This window comes from Eupeodes corollae, chromosome 1 (genome assembly GCF_945859685.1).
Source record: "Eupeodes corollae chromosome 1, idEupCoro1.1, whole genome shotgun sequence".
Lineage (NCBI taxonomy): Eukaryota > Metazoa > Arthropoda > Insecta > Diptera > Syrphidae > Eupeodes > Eupeodes corollae.
The window spans coordinates 201,817,528-201,834,209 of NC_079147.1; the positions used below are offsets into that span (position 1 = coordinate 201,817,528).

General features: G+C 29.4%; 1 protein-coding gene across 13 annotated transcripts in view; it reads right to left on the bottom strand.

The window, feature by feature from the left end:
- Positions 1-6,398: 6,398 nt before the first annotated feature.
- LOC129938470 (liprin-alpha-1) overlaps positions 6,399-16,682 on the bottom strand; it is a 52,934-nt gene continuing 42,650 nt past the window's right edge. For 6 of the 13 annotated variants that reach the window (XM_056046061.1, XM_056046060.1, XM_056046059.1 and 3 more), the window contains 12 exons: positions 14,380-14,913; positions 14,113-14,309; positions 11,814-11,997; positions 11,422-11,511; positions 9,449-9,615; positions 9,299-9,346; positions 8,782-9,162; positions 8,507-8,709; positions 8,338-8,445; positions 7,949-8,268; positions 7,762-7,878; positions 6,399-7,470 (listed from right to left, as the gene is read on the bottom strand). In XM_056046061.1, coding sequence (XP_055902036.1) covers positions 7,381-7,470; positions 7,762-7,878; positions 7,949-8,268; positions 8,338-8,445; positions 8,507-8,709; positions 8,782-9,162; positions 9,299-9,346; positions 9,449-9,615; positions 11,422-11,511; positions 11,814-11,997; positions 14,113-14,309; positions 14,380-14,913 — 2,439 coding nt within the window. In that variant the 3' untranslated portion in view covers positions 6,399-7,380. The remainder of the gene's footprint in view (positions 7,471-7,761; positions 7,879-7,948; positions 8,269-8,337; positions 8,446-8,506; positions 8,710-8,781; positions 9,163-9,298; positions 9,347-9,448; positions 9,616-11,421; positions 11,512-11,813; positions 11,998-14,112; positions 14,310-14,379; positions 14,914-16,682) is intronic. The other 7 variants (XM_056046068.1, XM_056046071.1, XM_056046069.1 and 4 more) reach the window with 5 other exon arrangements.

Here is a 16,682-nt window from a genome sequence, read left to right on the forward strand (position 1 = left end):
TGTTGGGGTGCCATACATGTTTAGTACTTCATTGGCATCTCCCACAATTTTGTTTCGGACAGCTCGTAAAATAACATTCGCATACGGTGTACCATCTATTTGTGGTAATAAAACTAATATTTCCTCTACGTTTTTAATGAAGTCATACAATGACCTCGGGTTACCATCATAGAGTGGTAGGTCTTTTATAGCGTCCGGAATACGGAGACTTTGAAATATAGCGTTCACGTCTGGAGCCGTTGGGATTGTTGGGATCGTTGGGTTAGACATTGTTGAGTTACTAGCAGAAAGATTTGGAAGGTTTTCAGTTTCTGTGCTAATATGATTTTCTTCCAAAATTATTTTGGATTCGTAGGGAGCTGTATTAGATACACGACTTTGTTTATCTTTAGGCATATGTTAAAAAAATATATATATTATTATTAATATTATTATTTTTTTTTTCTTAATTATTATTTAGAATTATTTAGAACCAACTTTATAATATATTTTTTTTTCTAGGCTTAAATTAATTTATTTTATTATTTATATCTTAATTAAAAAGGCAATTTGATTAAGGAAATGAACAATATTCATCATCATCAATACAGAACTCACATTAAAACAATCCAGTAGAACATTGTTTCCTATCCTGAATATCGGTCTGGTAAAGTTCTTCTTTGGTGTAGCAGGTTCCTGGTTTGATGAAGGTGTTGTACTTCTGTTGTTGCGTAAGTTCTTTGTGTCTTTTTCACAGTATTCACAGTTAAACGGTGTCTTTTTTTTTTTTTTTTTAGTATCCACAATAAACCGTTGTGATTTTCTTATTTTATTATTCACTATTAACAGTACTGTTTTTTTTTTTGATTTTACACAATAAACCGTTGTGTTTTTCGTATTTTATTATTCATTATTAACAGTAGTGTTTTTGATTTTACACAATAAACCGTTGTGTTTTTCTATTTTATTCAACACGATTAACTGTATTGTTTTACACAATAAACCGTTGTGTTTTCTTGTGAAAAAAAGAAATCCGCACGACTGCGCCAATTAAGTTAACAACCAACGAAAGTTTTTAAAAAAAATATACAACTTTATTTGTTGAAGTCCAAAAATCAAATGCAACAAGATTTTAATTCATAACCTGCACAATGAGAACAAACTATAGATACATATTTATTATTTGGTGTGAGAACGGAAATGCAGAAGGCTTCTCACACCTGAATTTAAATGGTTTTAATTTACAAATTCAAAATAAAGCAACTATGTGCTGACAATCAAATTTAAATGAAATGTAATATTATTTATAATGAACATTAAGTAAAAGGTTATGATTACATTGATATTGTATATATATATATTTATGAAGATTCATAACTCAGGCAGGAAATATCTGTTGCAATAAAGCCATATTCGCCTGACTTGTGTGGCAGGTGGCATTATATGACCATAACGCTTCGAATTGACGGTGACAGTCGTTTTCGAAGAAGTAAGTTCCAATCACGTAGTATTCGTGGCTTGATGGTTAGTGCGTTGGACTATCATGCGAGAGGTCTTGGGTTCGATCCCTGACTGTGCCAAATAAAGTTTTATTGACGGGTACTGCCTCTTGCGAGGAATTGAAAAATTCTCCAAAAGTAATTCTTGTCTTGAAAAAGTGCTTTATCCAATTAGACGTTCGGATTCGGCATATAAACTGTAGGTCCCCTCCATCCCTGCAATTACTCGCACACAGGAATGATTGAGAGTTGTTGCGCCACCTAATTTATCTATTTAAGGTCCAATCACACCTCCGGACTAAAGAGCGTATCAAACAGTAACGTTTTGTGGATGTAATGACTTCTCTTAAAATACTTCAGGATTTTCAGAGCCCCAAATACGACGATTTTGTTTATTAACATGCCTCGAAATATCGGCGTCCACCGCCTGTTGTTCAAGCACCTGTTCGACGTATCTACGACAAACGGTCAACTGGCTTCAGTTGTTGTGTTAGCTGGACTTAACATGGATGTGGGTGTAGATGCCGTAAGACAGACCTAGTTCCTGAAAATGATGAGGAATCGACACATTCGGGTCTTCGGCAACACTTTCACTTACAGCAGCGATATTTTCAGTCGTACGAGCGAAACGGATGATGCCTAACAATATCTGTCACCAATCCATTATCTACAAATTTCTTCACAATTGTGCCAATTGCTTGCGTTAGTTGGAATATTATATAAACCATAATCTCCTCTTAACACACTATATGTGGGTGTGACAGAATCACCATTTTTGTTGTAGGTTTTAACAGTTTGTATGCGTTGGCCGATAGTTTAGCGATTCATTGGCTGCGTTAAATCTCAGACAGATAGGATATCCGGATACCTTTTTGTTAGTGTTTTACGAGTAAAATAACAGCTTAACAAAAACAGCTGAGATGCTATCCAACTCGTTCAACAAGGTATCTAAAAATCCACCTATCCAAAATACCCTATTCTTACAGGAGATTGAACGCAGCCATTGGTGTAGCAACTTAGTTTGACAGATATCGAATTCCAGCACTATACTTTTAAAACCGCAAAGGGATAACCAGTTATTTCAAAATAGAAAAAAGCGTTAATTTTTTTTTGTAATGTTATATTAATTTATTTTCTTATTTGCTTCTCATTTCAATCGAAATATATATATATATATTCTTATGTATGTATATATTCCATTTTAAATAGTAGGTAGTAGGTAAATCTAAATGTATTCCATATTCATTTACGGTTTGCGTTTTTATATAGGTATAATAACTATATGTAACATATAATTATTACTAACAATTAATGTAATGGGCTAATTTAATTTAATTTATTAATTTAATTTTTATAAATATATTTTTGTTTTAATTTTAAATATTTATATAAATGGCAATGTAAATTTAATAGTTTATTCTTCCGTTTCTCTGTGTTTTTATTTTTTTTTTATTTTATTTGTTTTTATAAATTAGTTGTTAATACTTAATGTGTTGTGTTTTTTGTTTGTTATTAAATTTAAGTAGTATTTATAAGTATATATATATGTTTTTGTTAATTTATTTTAATTTTTGCAAAATCATTATTAAATTAAATTTACCATTTGCTTTTATCTAAATAATAATTATGTTTTAATATATGCAATTTTACATTAAGTTTTAGTTGGTTATATTTAAGTTTTTGTTTTTATTTTCACTATTAAATTATTATTATTATTATATATATATAAATATACGTCCGATAACCATTTTTTACTGGGTTCACATTAAACATACATAATTATATTTATTTATAATTATAACGCTATTACAACATTTTTGGGTTAGTTTATGAACTTTTGTATTTTTTTGTATATTAAATTTAAACACAATAATGATTATATCTATATAAATGTTTACGATATTTTTTTTAAATTTCTCCTTTTTAAAAAAATCTTCACTTGGGATTTTTTCACTTTTCAAAAACAAAAACAAAAAATAGTTTTATTTGACTATTTACAGTGCAATGAGTGTTTTTTATGTCTGTTGTTATTTTCAATTTTGGTACTTGCTCACTGTCTCCTGCTTTTCTTTTATAAAATTATAACAATAAAGATAAATAATAATATTAATTAAAAATTTGCTAGATAGATGTATCTCTTTCTCTTTTAATTTATATGTAATTTTTGTTATTTATCAATTTATTTATTTCATTGGTAAGCCAGCAATTGTTGTTTTAAATACATACATATATGGTTAAATTTACAATTTGTATAATTATTTTCTTTTTGTTTTTCTTTTTTTTTTATAAATATATGATGTGTTAATAATTATAGTGAAGACATTAGTAATAGTGTACTTGTAGTTATACGATATGATGAATGGCTTTGTTTTTTTTTTTTTAATAATTTTTACGCAGGGAAGGAAAAATTAAAAGAACTAAAACCAACTAAAATATTTATGTATATAAAAATAAGCTGAAATGTTTTAGTCAAAATACGAAATGGTAAGAGTCAGGTAAAATTGGTTTGTGGGTTGGTTGTTATTTGTTTGTCCGTTGATGAAACTTTCACATCTACATTAAGATAAAACTTTGAAAAAGATTTAGCCAGGCTCAGACTCATATTTATGGTAAAAAAAAGTAAATCAATTCTGTATTTGTACATAATGCACTTTTTAATAAGGTTGAATTGATCAAAATCTAGGTAAGAAATTAGAAGGATCTCAATTCGGTAGGAAGTTACTGACACATCACAGAAACATGACAAACATTTATGAAATGGTTGGTTCTTGAGTTGATATGATATCTTCACATCTAGCACTCTATACATTCTATGAAGTATTTTTGCATAACAGGGCCTTAAGTCGGGATATGTGCAACCATAAGGAAGCTAAATACACAACGTCGTTGTGAAGATGGCCAAAAATAACTTTAAAAGAGGTAATCTTTTGGATCAATTTAGAGTCTTCAAAAACAAAACAAAATAATTTCCCTACGTAAACTAAAAGTAAATCGTTCTAATTCATTAATGAAATGAAAACGAATAAAAAAAAAATAATAACGCAACCAAAATACACGATATAACAGAAAATTATGATCACTCTGAAGCTTTGCTATAATAGAGAGATGTTTTTTGAATATGCGTATGGTGTTTTGGATGGTTAAGGTACATTTGGAAACTTAATTTAATAAATACCGGGAATGACTAGACTTACTGCATTATTCAAATTTGAGCTGACTGAAGTTCATATTATTTATTATTCTCATTTTTCAATCTTCTTCTGTATACAAATTTCATTTATAAATTTTTAAGTTTTTCTTTTGTTTTTTGTTCTCTGTATAAATTTATTTTTGAAATTATTGTTCATGTGGTTTTAATGTTTTTGTTACGTTACATACATATTTTATTTGTATCGATTTATGTAATTTGGTTAATATACATAGTTACTCTCTCTTGATTTCCTTCTTTTTTTTTTTTTGGTCTATTAGTTTATACTTATTTATTTTTTTGTTTTCAATAAATAAATAAATATATTATTATGATTTTTTGTTTTGTTCTTTTTGAATAAATACCATCGTGATGATTATGAGCACTGGAAATAGATAATACAAAAACAAAACATTTTTAAAATGTCTTGCCAGGTATATAAATGTTAATAAATGTATGTATGTATGCATGTGTACATGATTAAGTATTAAATTTAAGCTTATATTTTTCTTATTTTTAAATTTTTTATTTTTTGAATTGTGTTTATGTTAAATATTATTTTTTTAGAAAGTGGAAAAAATATATATAAGAATATTGGTTAATAGCACTTTGTTGGATTGTTGATTTTGTTTAATTTTTTGTTTGTTATAATGATAAATCTACTGCATTGTATTTTTTTGTATACGACAGAAAGAGAGAGAGAGATAAAAAGGGAAAGAATAGGATTTTGGGCAGGTTTTTTTTTGAGAGAGTTATATCTCATTATAGTGTTTAAAACCAACAAAATAAATATTTAAAAAAAAAACACAATTATTGCACAAAACTATTTACGAGTACATCAAAAACAAACAAACAAACAATGTATTTTTATATTCTTAAATTATATTGTAAAAAAAATCACTCAAAATTTACCACAAATTTAATTTGAACTTGCTTTTGTTCATAACAATAGTATTTTATATTTATACAACTTAACAGAGATACCAACAATGATTTTTTTTGAGTAACGAAATGCAAAACACACAATGTCATTTTCTTATATTAGCTGATGGAGTTAAAAACTAGAATATTTACATAATAACTCAATAGAATTAGATATGGAGTTTAAGAAAAAAAATATTTAATCAACATTAGGGTGTTGTCTTTTTGTGGAGACTGTTTTTTCAATGCATTAACTCTTAAGCAAATAGACTAAATGCACGTACAAAGGTTGAATCATTAAGGCCCCTATTATGACCAGCAAATCGACTCAAGGGTGAATAGATGTGCAATTCGGCTGAATTTATTTATATGGCTCGCAAACAGAATTACCAAAAGTCACATTTGCGTAATGCTATTGACGGTTTTAAAGTCATACTTAATATTGAATTATAGGGTTAAATTGTAAAATTGTGTTGATATTTTGATTTCAAGGCTTATTTTGTGAGAAACCAATTTTCGAAGGAGAATTAAGAATTTATTGGAAGTCAATGTGATCATAACGTTTTTTGTACGTGTTAAGAAACACATAATTTCTCAAATAATATTGTAATCAGGGTCAACTGCTTATTTGGTAACATCGAAACATGTTCGCGAAACTTCACAACCATTTGGTATGTTTAACGGCAAATCTAAAGTTTACTGCATGTCCATGCAATCATTTATCTCTAAAGCAAGCATTTTGATATTACTAATAGTTCTCCATTTATGACAATAATTTTGATGGCTTCAAGTGGTGGGGTATACACTGTATAATATTTTAAAGGACCTATAATATGAAATCAACCTTGTCATAAAGGAAATATTTATATAAGAACTTCAAAAATGCAACTTATATTCAAAGATTATTTAATTTTGTTTTTCATTTTGCTCGCCGCCGTTTTTAATCATTTTACTAAAAGTTAGAGGAAATGTTGATGGATTATACTGTTTTTGGACAGGAAGAATATTTGAAACTCATATATTGAATGTAAGACATTAAAGTAAATAACTCCACAAAATGGCAAGTTGGTTGAATATATTTTTTTTTAATTTGTAGCTTTTATGTGTAATTTCTCTGAGCTAATAATAAACAGAAAAAAAGAAAAATTGGTACGATTTTTGTTTTTCTTTCTTTAAAAACACTACTTGTTCGATGTTTTATTTTTGTCATAATTTATCAGGAGGATGTTGGTTTTATTTTTGTTTTTATTTAATTTAATTTTTTTAAAAGTTATATTTGTTGTTTGTTTTGAAATTATTTGTCTTAATAGTTGTTTTTTTGTTCTGGTTTTTCTATCTTTCCCTTATATTTGTATAAAAATTACAAACATGTTATTTTTATTTTGTTTGTTGTTTTTGTGCTGCAGCTGCGCCTAGTAAGAAACTGTAACTTCTACATTTTTATATATAAACGTAATAATCTATAAATCTATACATTAAAAAAATGTACTTGTAATATGTTTTTTTTTGTTTTAAAAAAATCATCTAGTTGGTTCACTAGCCTCACGATTTTGCAAATTTTCTTTTTCACTTTTTGGTTTTTTGAACGTTGAGCAGTTTTATTTCTGTTTTTTTTTAGTATTCCCATTTTTCTGGAAATTGTTTGTTTTGTTGTTGTTGCTATTAAAAAATTCTCGTTTTTTTATCTTTTAAATATTAAACCCGGCTGTTTTTGAAAACTTATGCGTTGTAGGGTGCATTCTTGTTTTACTTGTTTGTTCATTCGTCACTCAATGTTGAGAGACTGGCGTTGGATCAGGATTTATGAAGCTGCTCGTTTTCGGGCCTTCGTTCAGTGGCAACTTGAAGGAGATTATTGAATTCAATATCGAGTGTTTGCCGCGCCTTGAAAAATTCAAATATAATTGTTAATTATAAAATAAACATTAAAAGATATGAACATTTTTAAATAGCTCAGAAGTTGGAAGGTTTGTTATGAGATTGTTTTAACTGTTGAGATGTCGCATATATGCATGTACATGTTTTACTCAATAAGCTGAAGCAATATTTTGTTACGAACTTTTGTAAGTTTGTGCTTTCACAGGTATTTGTTCTAGAATATCGAATTAAATTCTCGAAAACATTGCATAAACCCTCCCTCTTCTAAGCATCTCATATATATTTTGTATTACATACTTGTGTATTTTGTGTAGGAATTTGCAATGCTAACGCCATTGCGTTTGCATCAAAGCTTTCATCTAACGCAACTAAGGCTCCATGCACACCCGATTCTAAAAGATTGTTTCCATATTCCTAAAATTAAAACAAACAAATAAAAATGAATTAATATCAATCGTTTTAGGTTTTCGATTTGTTAACTTACCTTTAAACCAATACTGCCTACCCATCGAATTACCCTCTCATTGCTCCATACCAAACAATCACAAAGAGCATTTTCGGATATTTTTCGTCTTCGCTCAAGCTCATTGCGATCATAGTTCAGTCTTTTAAGACAAGATATACCGTATTGTAAGCTTGTCCGATGAAAACTATCAACCATTTTCAATTGGCCCCGCAAATCTTTTTTTGTTAAATGATCTAGCATTCTGGCATCGACTAGGCATTCCATAAATGTGGTGCGATATTGTGGCAATCCAAGGCCTGGAAGCCAATAATTGCCAATCCATTCGTGATTCATGTCCCCTAAATTGCGGGTATTAGTAAGAAACAAATTTAATTATTTATTTTAAAATTTATTTTGGTAAGTCATACCGAAGGCAAGAGTTGTGCGTGAAGTTTGAGGAGCTGATGGTGAAGTCAATGAGACCATCTCTTGAATAGCAAGACGTAGTTTTAGTCGGTGTAGAGGATTACTTATACCTTGAATAATGAATATAAAAATAAGAAAAAGTTAGTTTAAAATAAACTTAAATATTAATACCAATTTCTCTTTGGATTTCTGTATCACTCAATGCACTCATTATAGCTCCAGACTTAACATTTGCTCTGCAAGCAGCCACATACCACGCTGGCATACCAACCCACAATTCCAACCAGGCAACTATTGTTGGCCCGTTCCACAATGCAAATGGTGTACCAGCCTTCATCGCTTCTCCTAACAAATCATTACGATAGTCATGTTCTCTGTAACAAATGCAAACAAAAACCAACTTTTAAGTTAATGTATTTATGTTTCAATATATTTTAAAAATGTACTTCTTTGGTCTTCCATAGTCAACTTTGCCTGGCATGCCAACCATTCCAGGTATTTTACCACCAGATAAACTCATCGCATCATAGTTGGAGTCGATATCACTCATTGTTATCGATAAATTACCTATCGACATCATACTTGTTGAGCCATCAGGCATTGAATCCTTGACACCTTTAACTTTGTCCTTTTTACTAAAGAATCTACCCAGACTCGATTTGATGCCTTTTTTCTTTTGTACCGCTGTAACTACATCACGACTTACACTAGATGTAGGAGTCTGAAGCATATTCATGGAACCCATTGTGCTATAATGACGCAGTGATTCTTGACTTCCGTGACGTGAACTCAACGGTGATGGTCCATAGTTTTGGTATGCCGATCTACTGTAAAAAGGATGACAAAATGTACTAAATTAAAATCTGTGTGTATTTTAAAATATGCGTGCAGAGTGATTATGTGACATTTAATGTTAGTTTAGGTATAAATTAGCCACACACACACTTGTCTTGGGTTATTAACCTTATATTGTTATTTGGTCCTTGACTCGGTGGCAACCCCATCGATCTTCTGTTAATTTTAAAGCAACAAAAAGAAGTTAGTTGAGTGGAGTTGAAAGATGTAAAACAGCAAAACTGTTAGTTTAAGTTATGAATTATTAAAAAAACATACCTTCGTAGCTCCTCTTGACTGTGAGCTAATGCTTGCGCTACCCGTTCTAAGCGCATTGATCTAGCGGTGAGGGGCGACGCAGCACCTCCTGAACTAGAATCACCAGCCATTGCCATAGCATGTAGCTCATCCCTGGATACATCAGATGAAAGCGCTGGGAGATTAAGCTGTAAAATTAAAAAAATCATTTCATTATTGTCTCAATCTAATCTATTTTATTTACTTTTGAAACAGACAAATTAAGAAAACAAATAATATACAAACTCAAGCAAAAAGCTTTTTATTTATTTAATTAAAAGATATTTTTGTTGGTAAATTATAATAAATAGTTATGATATCAATATTGGTTATATTTAATTATTTTTATATAAATACACTATGGGGCTTGTTCATAGCCGTTTACTAAAGTATGTATATGTTTTACATACTTATTAAAGTAACTGATTTTTTCAAATGTTTAATTGATTGTTAAAATTTCAAAACTATAGACTCAGCAAATGGCTATGAAAATGCTCCAATATGTAAAAAATGCAATCAAATTGAAAATCAATATTATATAAATGCAACAAGCAATTAATTTATTTTATCTTTCAAAACATATAATTATTTGTTAAAAAAAGCATGTACAAAGTTTTATATTTTTATTATTATTATTTCGCCAGCAAGATGAATTATGTTGAGTATAGTAAAGAAGAAATAAATAAAATTAAAAATATAACTAGGCTCTAATTTCAAATTTCAAAGGTTCAGAGATTTATTATTTTCTTAAAATGTGCAAGTTTCATATTAATTCACAGTTGGTGGCCCGGTGTCTAACTTTAATTTAACGAATAATGCCTTAAAAACTATAAATACATTTTTCTATACAATTATGGCATACAGTTTTTCCACTAGTAGATTTTTCTGATGATGTTTCTCTCACGACAAATTTGCGACAGTTAATAGTTACCTAAAATTTTGAAGTGGCAATGTCAACTTGACGCACATTATTTGTATTAAAAATTCATTTATAAAATATCTCGGTTCTTCATATTTTTCAGACGAGTTCTTTCTTACGTTGTGAGCAGTCATAGTCATGACCTTAGCCAGGGATTGTATTTTGAACAAACATTAAAACCGGCGAAAAAACTTTAAGAGATTTACTAAAGAAAGCGTGAGACATGTAATTGAATTTGATCTTTGAAACAAAATTTGGCTGCGATTATTTCCGAATGCTATTAAATAAATATTTGTATAAATTATTGATATAACTTAACAACCTGAACCTTTTAAATTGAAATAGAGTGTCTCTAACCGATTTAAATTTCTGAGAAATCAAAACATAAACTTAAGTCCGTCGCCTAGAGAAACCATTAAAACAAACAACAAAGCTTGAGTGTAAAACCAAAACCCTTTTGAAAACTCAGAAATATAAATTAGTTAACTGTTTGCGGGGTTTCTATATAGTGTTAATGTTGGTACTGAATGTTTTCGAAGTAATTTTCTAAAGTATACTCAATAATTTTTTTTTGCTAAGGTATAATTCAAAAAGAAAAATGATTATCTAAATAAAATTTCGACAATTTATGATTAAACAACTTTTATAAACAATGAATATATCACATGCGTTTTGTTGTAATCTTTGTATTTTATGCAACTCATATTTTGATTTGATTAAAACTGAGTTATGTTGTATGTTTCGAGTGAGACTGTGATTGAATGTGTTTTTGCCAGTAGGTATATTATGGAGCTGCGTATAAAAAATATTTGTTCTGTCTGTCATTGCGTAAGATATATCCCAATGTAATATTATGTATTCAATTCAAAATTAAAACAAAAGAAGAAATGTAAAAATGTAAATAGAAATTTGGAAACATATATGTAAATATGTATATATAGAGAAGAGATTATACAATAGTAGAAGGTCAAAGTAATGGATAAATGTTTGTATTTTTTGTAAATGGAAGAGTAGCACATCATAATATGGCTAATACCTGGCTCGAAGGAAGAGACTCAGACAGTTGGCCAGGACTGAGGGAAGCCGCATATTGATGGAGATGAGCTGGTGACATTGAGGCTGGTGCCTGTAAATTTATTTTTCGGTTGTTGTTTTCTCTTTGTGTTTTTTTTTAATTTAATTTATTTTAAAATTCTTATAATACGAGTTACAAAAATTACATATTAGAGAAAAAAGATAAAACAAAACTAGACAAAATCGATACAGTCATTAATCAAACCGTTTTTGGATTTTTTTTATTTTGTAAAAGAAACAAACCTTAAAAGTAGTGAATAGGTACAAACAAAATTTATAAAATTTGTTTTTGGAGAAGAAATATTTAAATAAAAAAGAGAGAAACTAAAAACATAACAATTGGGCAATACTTACAGTATGATACTTATGAAGGTAGTCTCTGTTGGGGCTATTCGGTGTACTACGCCCGCTAAGCGGTGGGCTTTGTCTGTCCATTGAACGTCCACGTGATAAAAGATTCACATGCTCTAAGCTGCCAACTCTGGATTCGAGCTCTTCGGCTCGTGCTTCTGTTGATTGTTTCTCTTCTTGTATTAGCCTGAAAAATAGAGAAATAATTAGGTCATTTAAACGAACATATGAATATGAATAGCCAATTCTTAAACATACTAAATACATTTTATATAAATATTAGTTCTTTATGCGTATTAAATTTTAATACAATTTTTTTTTTTTAACTTTTTGCTTAAAACTTTTCAGTGAAAAAAATGGATTGAATTTGTATCGAATTTTGAGTGCAGTTAATAGGGAAAGCTTGGAAAATTATTCGTTCAGAGAATTGTTAAACCAGTGACCTATTTCACCAGACACCTTTTTTATTTTTACTTTGCAGATTTGCAAAAAAATTATATCCTGCAAAGTAAAAGTTAAAAGTGTTTCACAAAATTTACGAACCGAAATGACCTTTCACTATTCAATTTCTTAGACTTTATTTGAAAAATGAAAAATAAAAGTGTCTCAACAATTATAATACAGATTTGCAATTAATTCTTATTTTGAAAAATTACAAAGTTTATCTTAGATTTAAAAAAAAAACATTGACAGTTGTACAAATAATCATAAATAATGCAAGAAGAGTCGATCATACAAAAATAATAAAAGTTAGACGTGTTGGAGGTTGTAAAATATGAAATGGAAATTCATTAATTATATTATTCAACAGTCCATGAACTACTCTGCAGGAGGTTTCTTTGCTTATTCCGTGCATAGATTCAACACCGTGATATTGGGCTCCATTTCCAGCCCAATATAGTAATAGCAAACTTAGCTGCAAGGGTCTTTAACACATATTTGTTTGGCTATTTTAATTGTAGTTTATTTACAATTTTTGACAAAACAAATTTGATGGTACTTTTCTTTAATAGAAAACTCTCTTTTGTCAAAAAATTAATTTCGATATTGAAGTTAATTCTTAGTTTCACTACTCTTTGGTCACTATTAATAACCTTCTTAGTACTCAACATATTTCTCATAATAATTAATTTTTTGTACAAATTATTTAACAACAGCTTTTCAAAAGAAACTTGTTTTTTGCTGAAAACTGTTAAATTCCGTCAAAGCATGGCTACTATTTTGTATGTCTTTACAAAATCAGACATTTTTTGGAATTGAGATGAATCAAAACGTTAACCCTTAACTTCAAAATTCACGGTCTTTGGTTAATTTTTTAAAATTAAAAGAAATATCCTATGTCCATTGCTTAGTTAACTTTTATTTACGTCTTCATTTCCAAAACGGCAACATTTCACAACAACCTCCTATTTGCAAATGAAAATTTCTCGTTGCATACTACTGAAACGGTTTTCAAAATTCTAATATACATATAATTTGCAAAGTTTATTGTTTGGTGAAACAAAAAGCAAAAAAAAAACATTACTTTTCACTTTTCAGAAAACAATTTGCACTTTGTAAATTTGAGTTTGGCAAAACGTATTTTGCACTGCAAAGTTGCAAAGTGAATGTGAAAAGTGTGTAGTGAAATAGGGCCCAGTTTATACCGATCAGAAAGTATGTATATTAAATAAAAAGTCAGTTAAAAAAACCAATATAATAAGGTGACGGATCACTTGTTTTGCTTGTTTTAACTTTAATAACAATCCGGGAAAATTATGACTTTCATCGATTTTTGAGTGTATTGAATATAGGTTTATAAATAAAAACGTGAACAACTATTCGTTGAAAGGCAATCGGACATATAGACGACAAATTCATAACATTGTAAGTCAAGTTTTTTTTCAGCAAAACAAAACAATTTCTTTGAAAAATTATTTGATTTGGATTATTATTTGTAGCTTGAAGATTAATGATTAATTACTTAAACTTTTATAGGAGTGAGTTTTTGGTTATTGTCATTGAATTTTCTGATTTGTTTTTATTATTAATATATTTTCTTTTAATCTTTAGCCAGATGTTTGTATTATTAAAAATGATGTGATTCAAAACATGATCTTTCCCAGTTTTGAGTCACAAAACATGATCTTTCCCAGTTTTGAATCACATGCATTTTTAAATAGACTTGCTGCATTTACGTTGGTATACAAATATTTAATGCTAACTTGAAAAACAATATGTTTATTCTCTTTTGTTTCATACGAATCTAAGAAAAAAGCTTATTTGTTAATTAGTATGATCTTTTTTGATTCTTTTGGCATACCTAATCTCATTATTAATGGCATCTAGTTGTTCTTGCAACATCATTGCAAGTGTTTGTGCATCAGTGTGACCTGAGGGTGACATCAACTCTGCAGCACCAAAAAGACCATCACTCTCATCGCATTCCTGCCCACTTGACACCTCAAATGCAGCTTGAACATTTGCTAACGCATGAGCTTGTTGTAATTTACTCCATTCCTTGAGAAAAAATTAAAGTTGCAAATAAGAAAAATTAGCTATTTAAAGAACATCTAAACTTCAACCAAACCTGCTCAGCTAAACTTCTAGCAAACTGATCATTTTCCTCCATTCTTTGCTTATTGCGCCTCAACGAATGTGTATCGAAACTAGTGTGAGATGTACTCCTTGAAAATGCTGTTCCGTCCACAACGCTGCTAGGCGATAAGCTGCGTGTCAAAGCTTCGGTTTGTTGAATATTATAAGCGATTTCCTGCTGCAATAATTGCCTCTTGAAATTCTCAATTTCCAATCTTGTCTTGGAGAGCTCCTTCATTATTTCACTCTTTTCGTGATGTAATTCTTCGGCTAGCTTTCTGGCCTTTTCTAATTCCTGTGTTAGGATATTCTTCTCATCCAGAGCATGCATACGCTCCTTGAGATGAACCTGAAGTCGTTCGTTCGACTCGGATAGTAATTTATCAACAGTCGAAGAGAGCCGCATATTGTGCTCTTCGTTCATTTTAAGTCTTTGGTTAAGGCGTACAACTTCGGCATTCTTTTCGTCCAAATTGGTTTCCAATCGTTGAATACGATCTTCAGCCGATCCATGACGTTCTTGTGCCTATATGTATACATAGGGTAAATGGGAGTTTGTTTAAATTTCTTTTTATATTGGCACAAAATTGACTAGACAACAGCCAGATTTATATAAGAAAAATGAAAATAATGATTCACAAATAAACATACATCATGAACACATACATATATATAACAAAAAAGTATGTAAGCATAAGATTATGAACTATGTAGGTATGCAAGTGACGCTATGTTGCACTGTACATAAACAAATCATTTAATTTTACTCGAATTAAATTAAAAAAAAAAAAATCAAAAGAAAAGAAAAGCAAGAGAATATCAAAGGATTTTTATGAATACGAGTATATGAAATAAAGGATTCAAATCAGTAAAAATATGGATAACATGCGAGGGGTATAGAAATATTGGGTTTTAATGATTCTGATTATATATTTGTATGCTATAGTCTGCATGATATTAATTTTATATTAAGTACTTTTGGAATATTGAAGGAGAAAAATATTACGGAACATTTACATATATGTGGAATATATTAATATGATGCATTTATATGGACAAAAAACAAAATGAATTGAAAACAAAAGTTATGGCAATTTCCAGAGTGTGGGTGCGGTGGTGTCAAAAAAGATGTTTTTTGCATTTAAAATTTTACTTTTTTGTATTTTACTTGGGATCTCTTGTTTTGTTTTTATTTTTTTTCATATTTTATATTCCATTCAAAATAAGTTCAGTGTTACATTCTGTAAGGCAATAATTGTGCAGTTTAAATAATGTTTTATAATATAATTAATATCCTTTGAAATAATACAAAATTAAATTAGAGAAAAGAATATAAATTAAGTGCAAGGCATTTTTGACAAGGGTGTATACTCAGAAAAAAAAGAAGTTGACAGATGGTTTCCAATAGTAGTTGTCTTTTTTAACTCCGCATAGGAAGTTATTGTCCAATTGAAAATTTTAATATTTATTGATGTTTCAAGGTCCCAAGAGTTTAAATAAACGATTTCTTAAGAGCTACACGTCAAGAACCAGTGGATATTGGTATTCGACTAAAAGTCTCGTTAAACTAAACTTTCATCGTATGCAAAATATTGGGTAATTTTTAGTTAATTTAAAAAAAAACAACTGACAACTTTTTTAACAAAAAACACGAAAACCTACAAAAAATATTGACTTCAGAACATTTATCTGACAGAAAATATTGTTATTAATATTTTGTTAAAGATTTAAGCAAAATAAATCGAGGAGATGAGAATTTATCAGTGTAGGTCGCATTCCAGCCTCTGTATTTTTTTTAAATATGGTCTATATTCATAATACTCCTGGTCTTAGCTTTAGAGCTCTTTTTCGATTCATAGTGCAAATATGTCTGAACAAAGGGACAGAAAACATGCGTTTACATCATTTTAGTGAAAGTACTTTTCTAAGAGACTATTTGTTTTTTTCTTTCCGAAAAAGTTTAGAAGTAACAGGAAAGTGTTTGGTTTTCAACAAGTCAACCAAATTATTAAATGATGTCTTATAGATTTTTAGTTTGAAAACTGGCTACAAAAGTGGCTCACTGGGCGTATGCATACTTATTTTTTGTAAAAAATCCTCAATTCATATTCACTCAACGTTAAGTTCACTCATATATTGCGTTGCATGTACAAAATAAATAAATTAGGTAGCGCAACAATCCGTTGGGCCTAGTGACTTAGAACTCTCAACCATTCCTGTGTGCGAGTAATGTTGTCTTCATGACAAGAATTATTCTTGAAGGATCTGTCTTTAGATGACACGGGCAGGGATTGA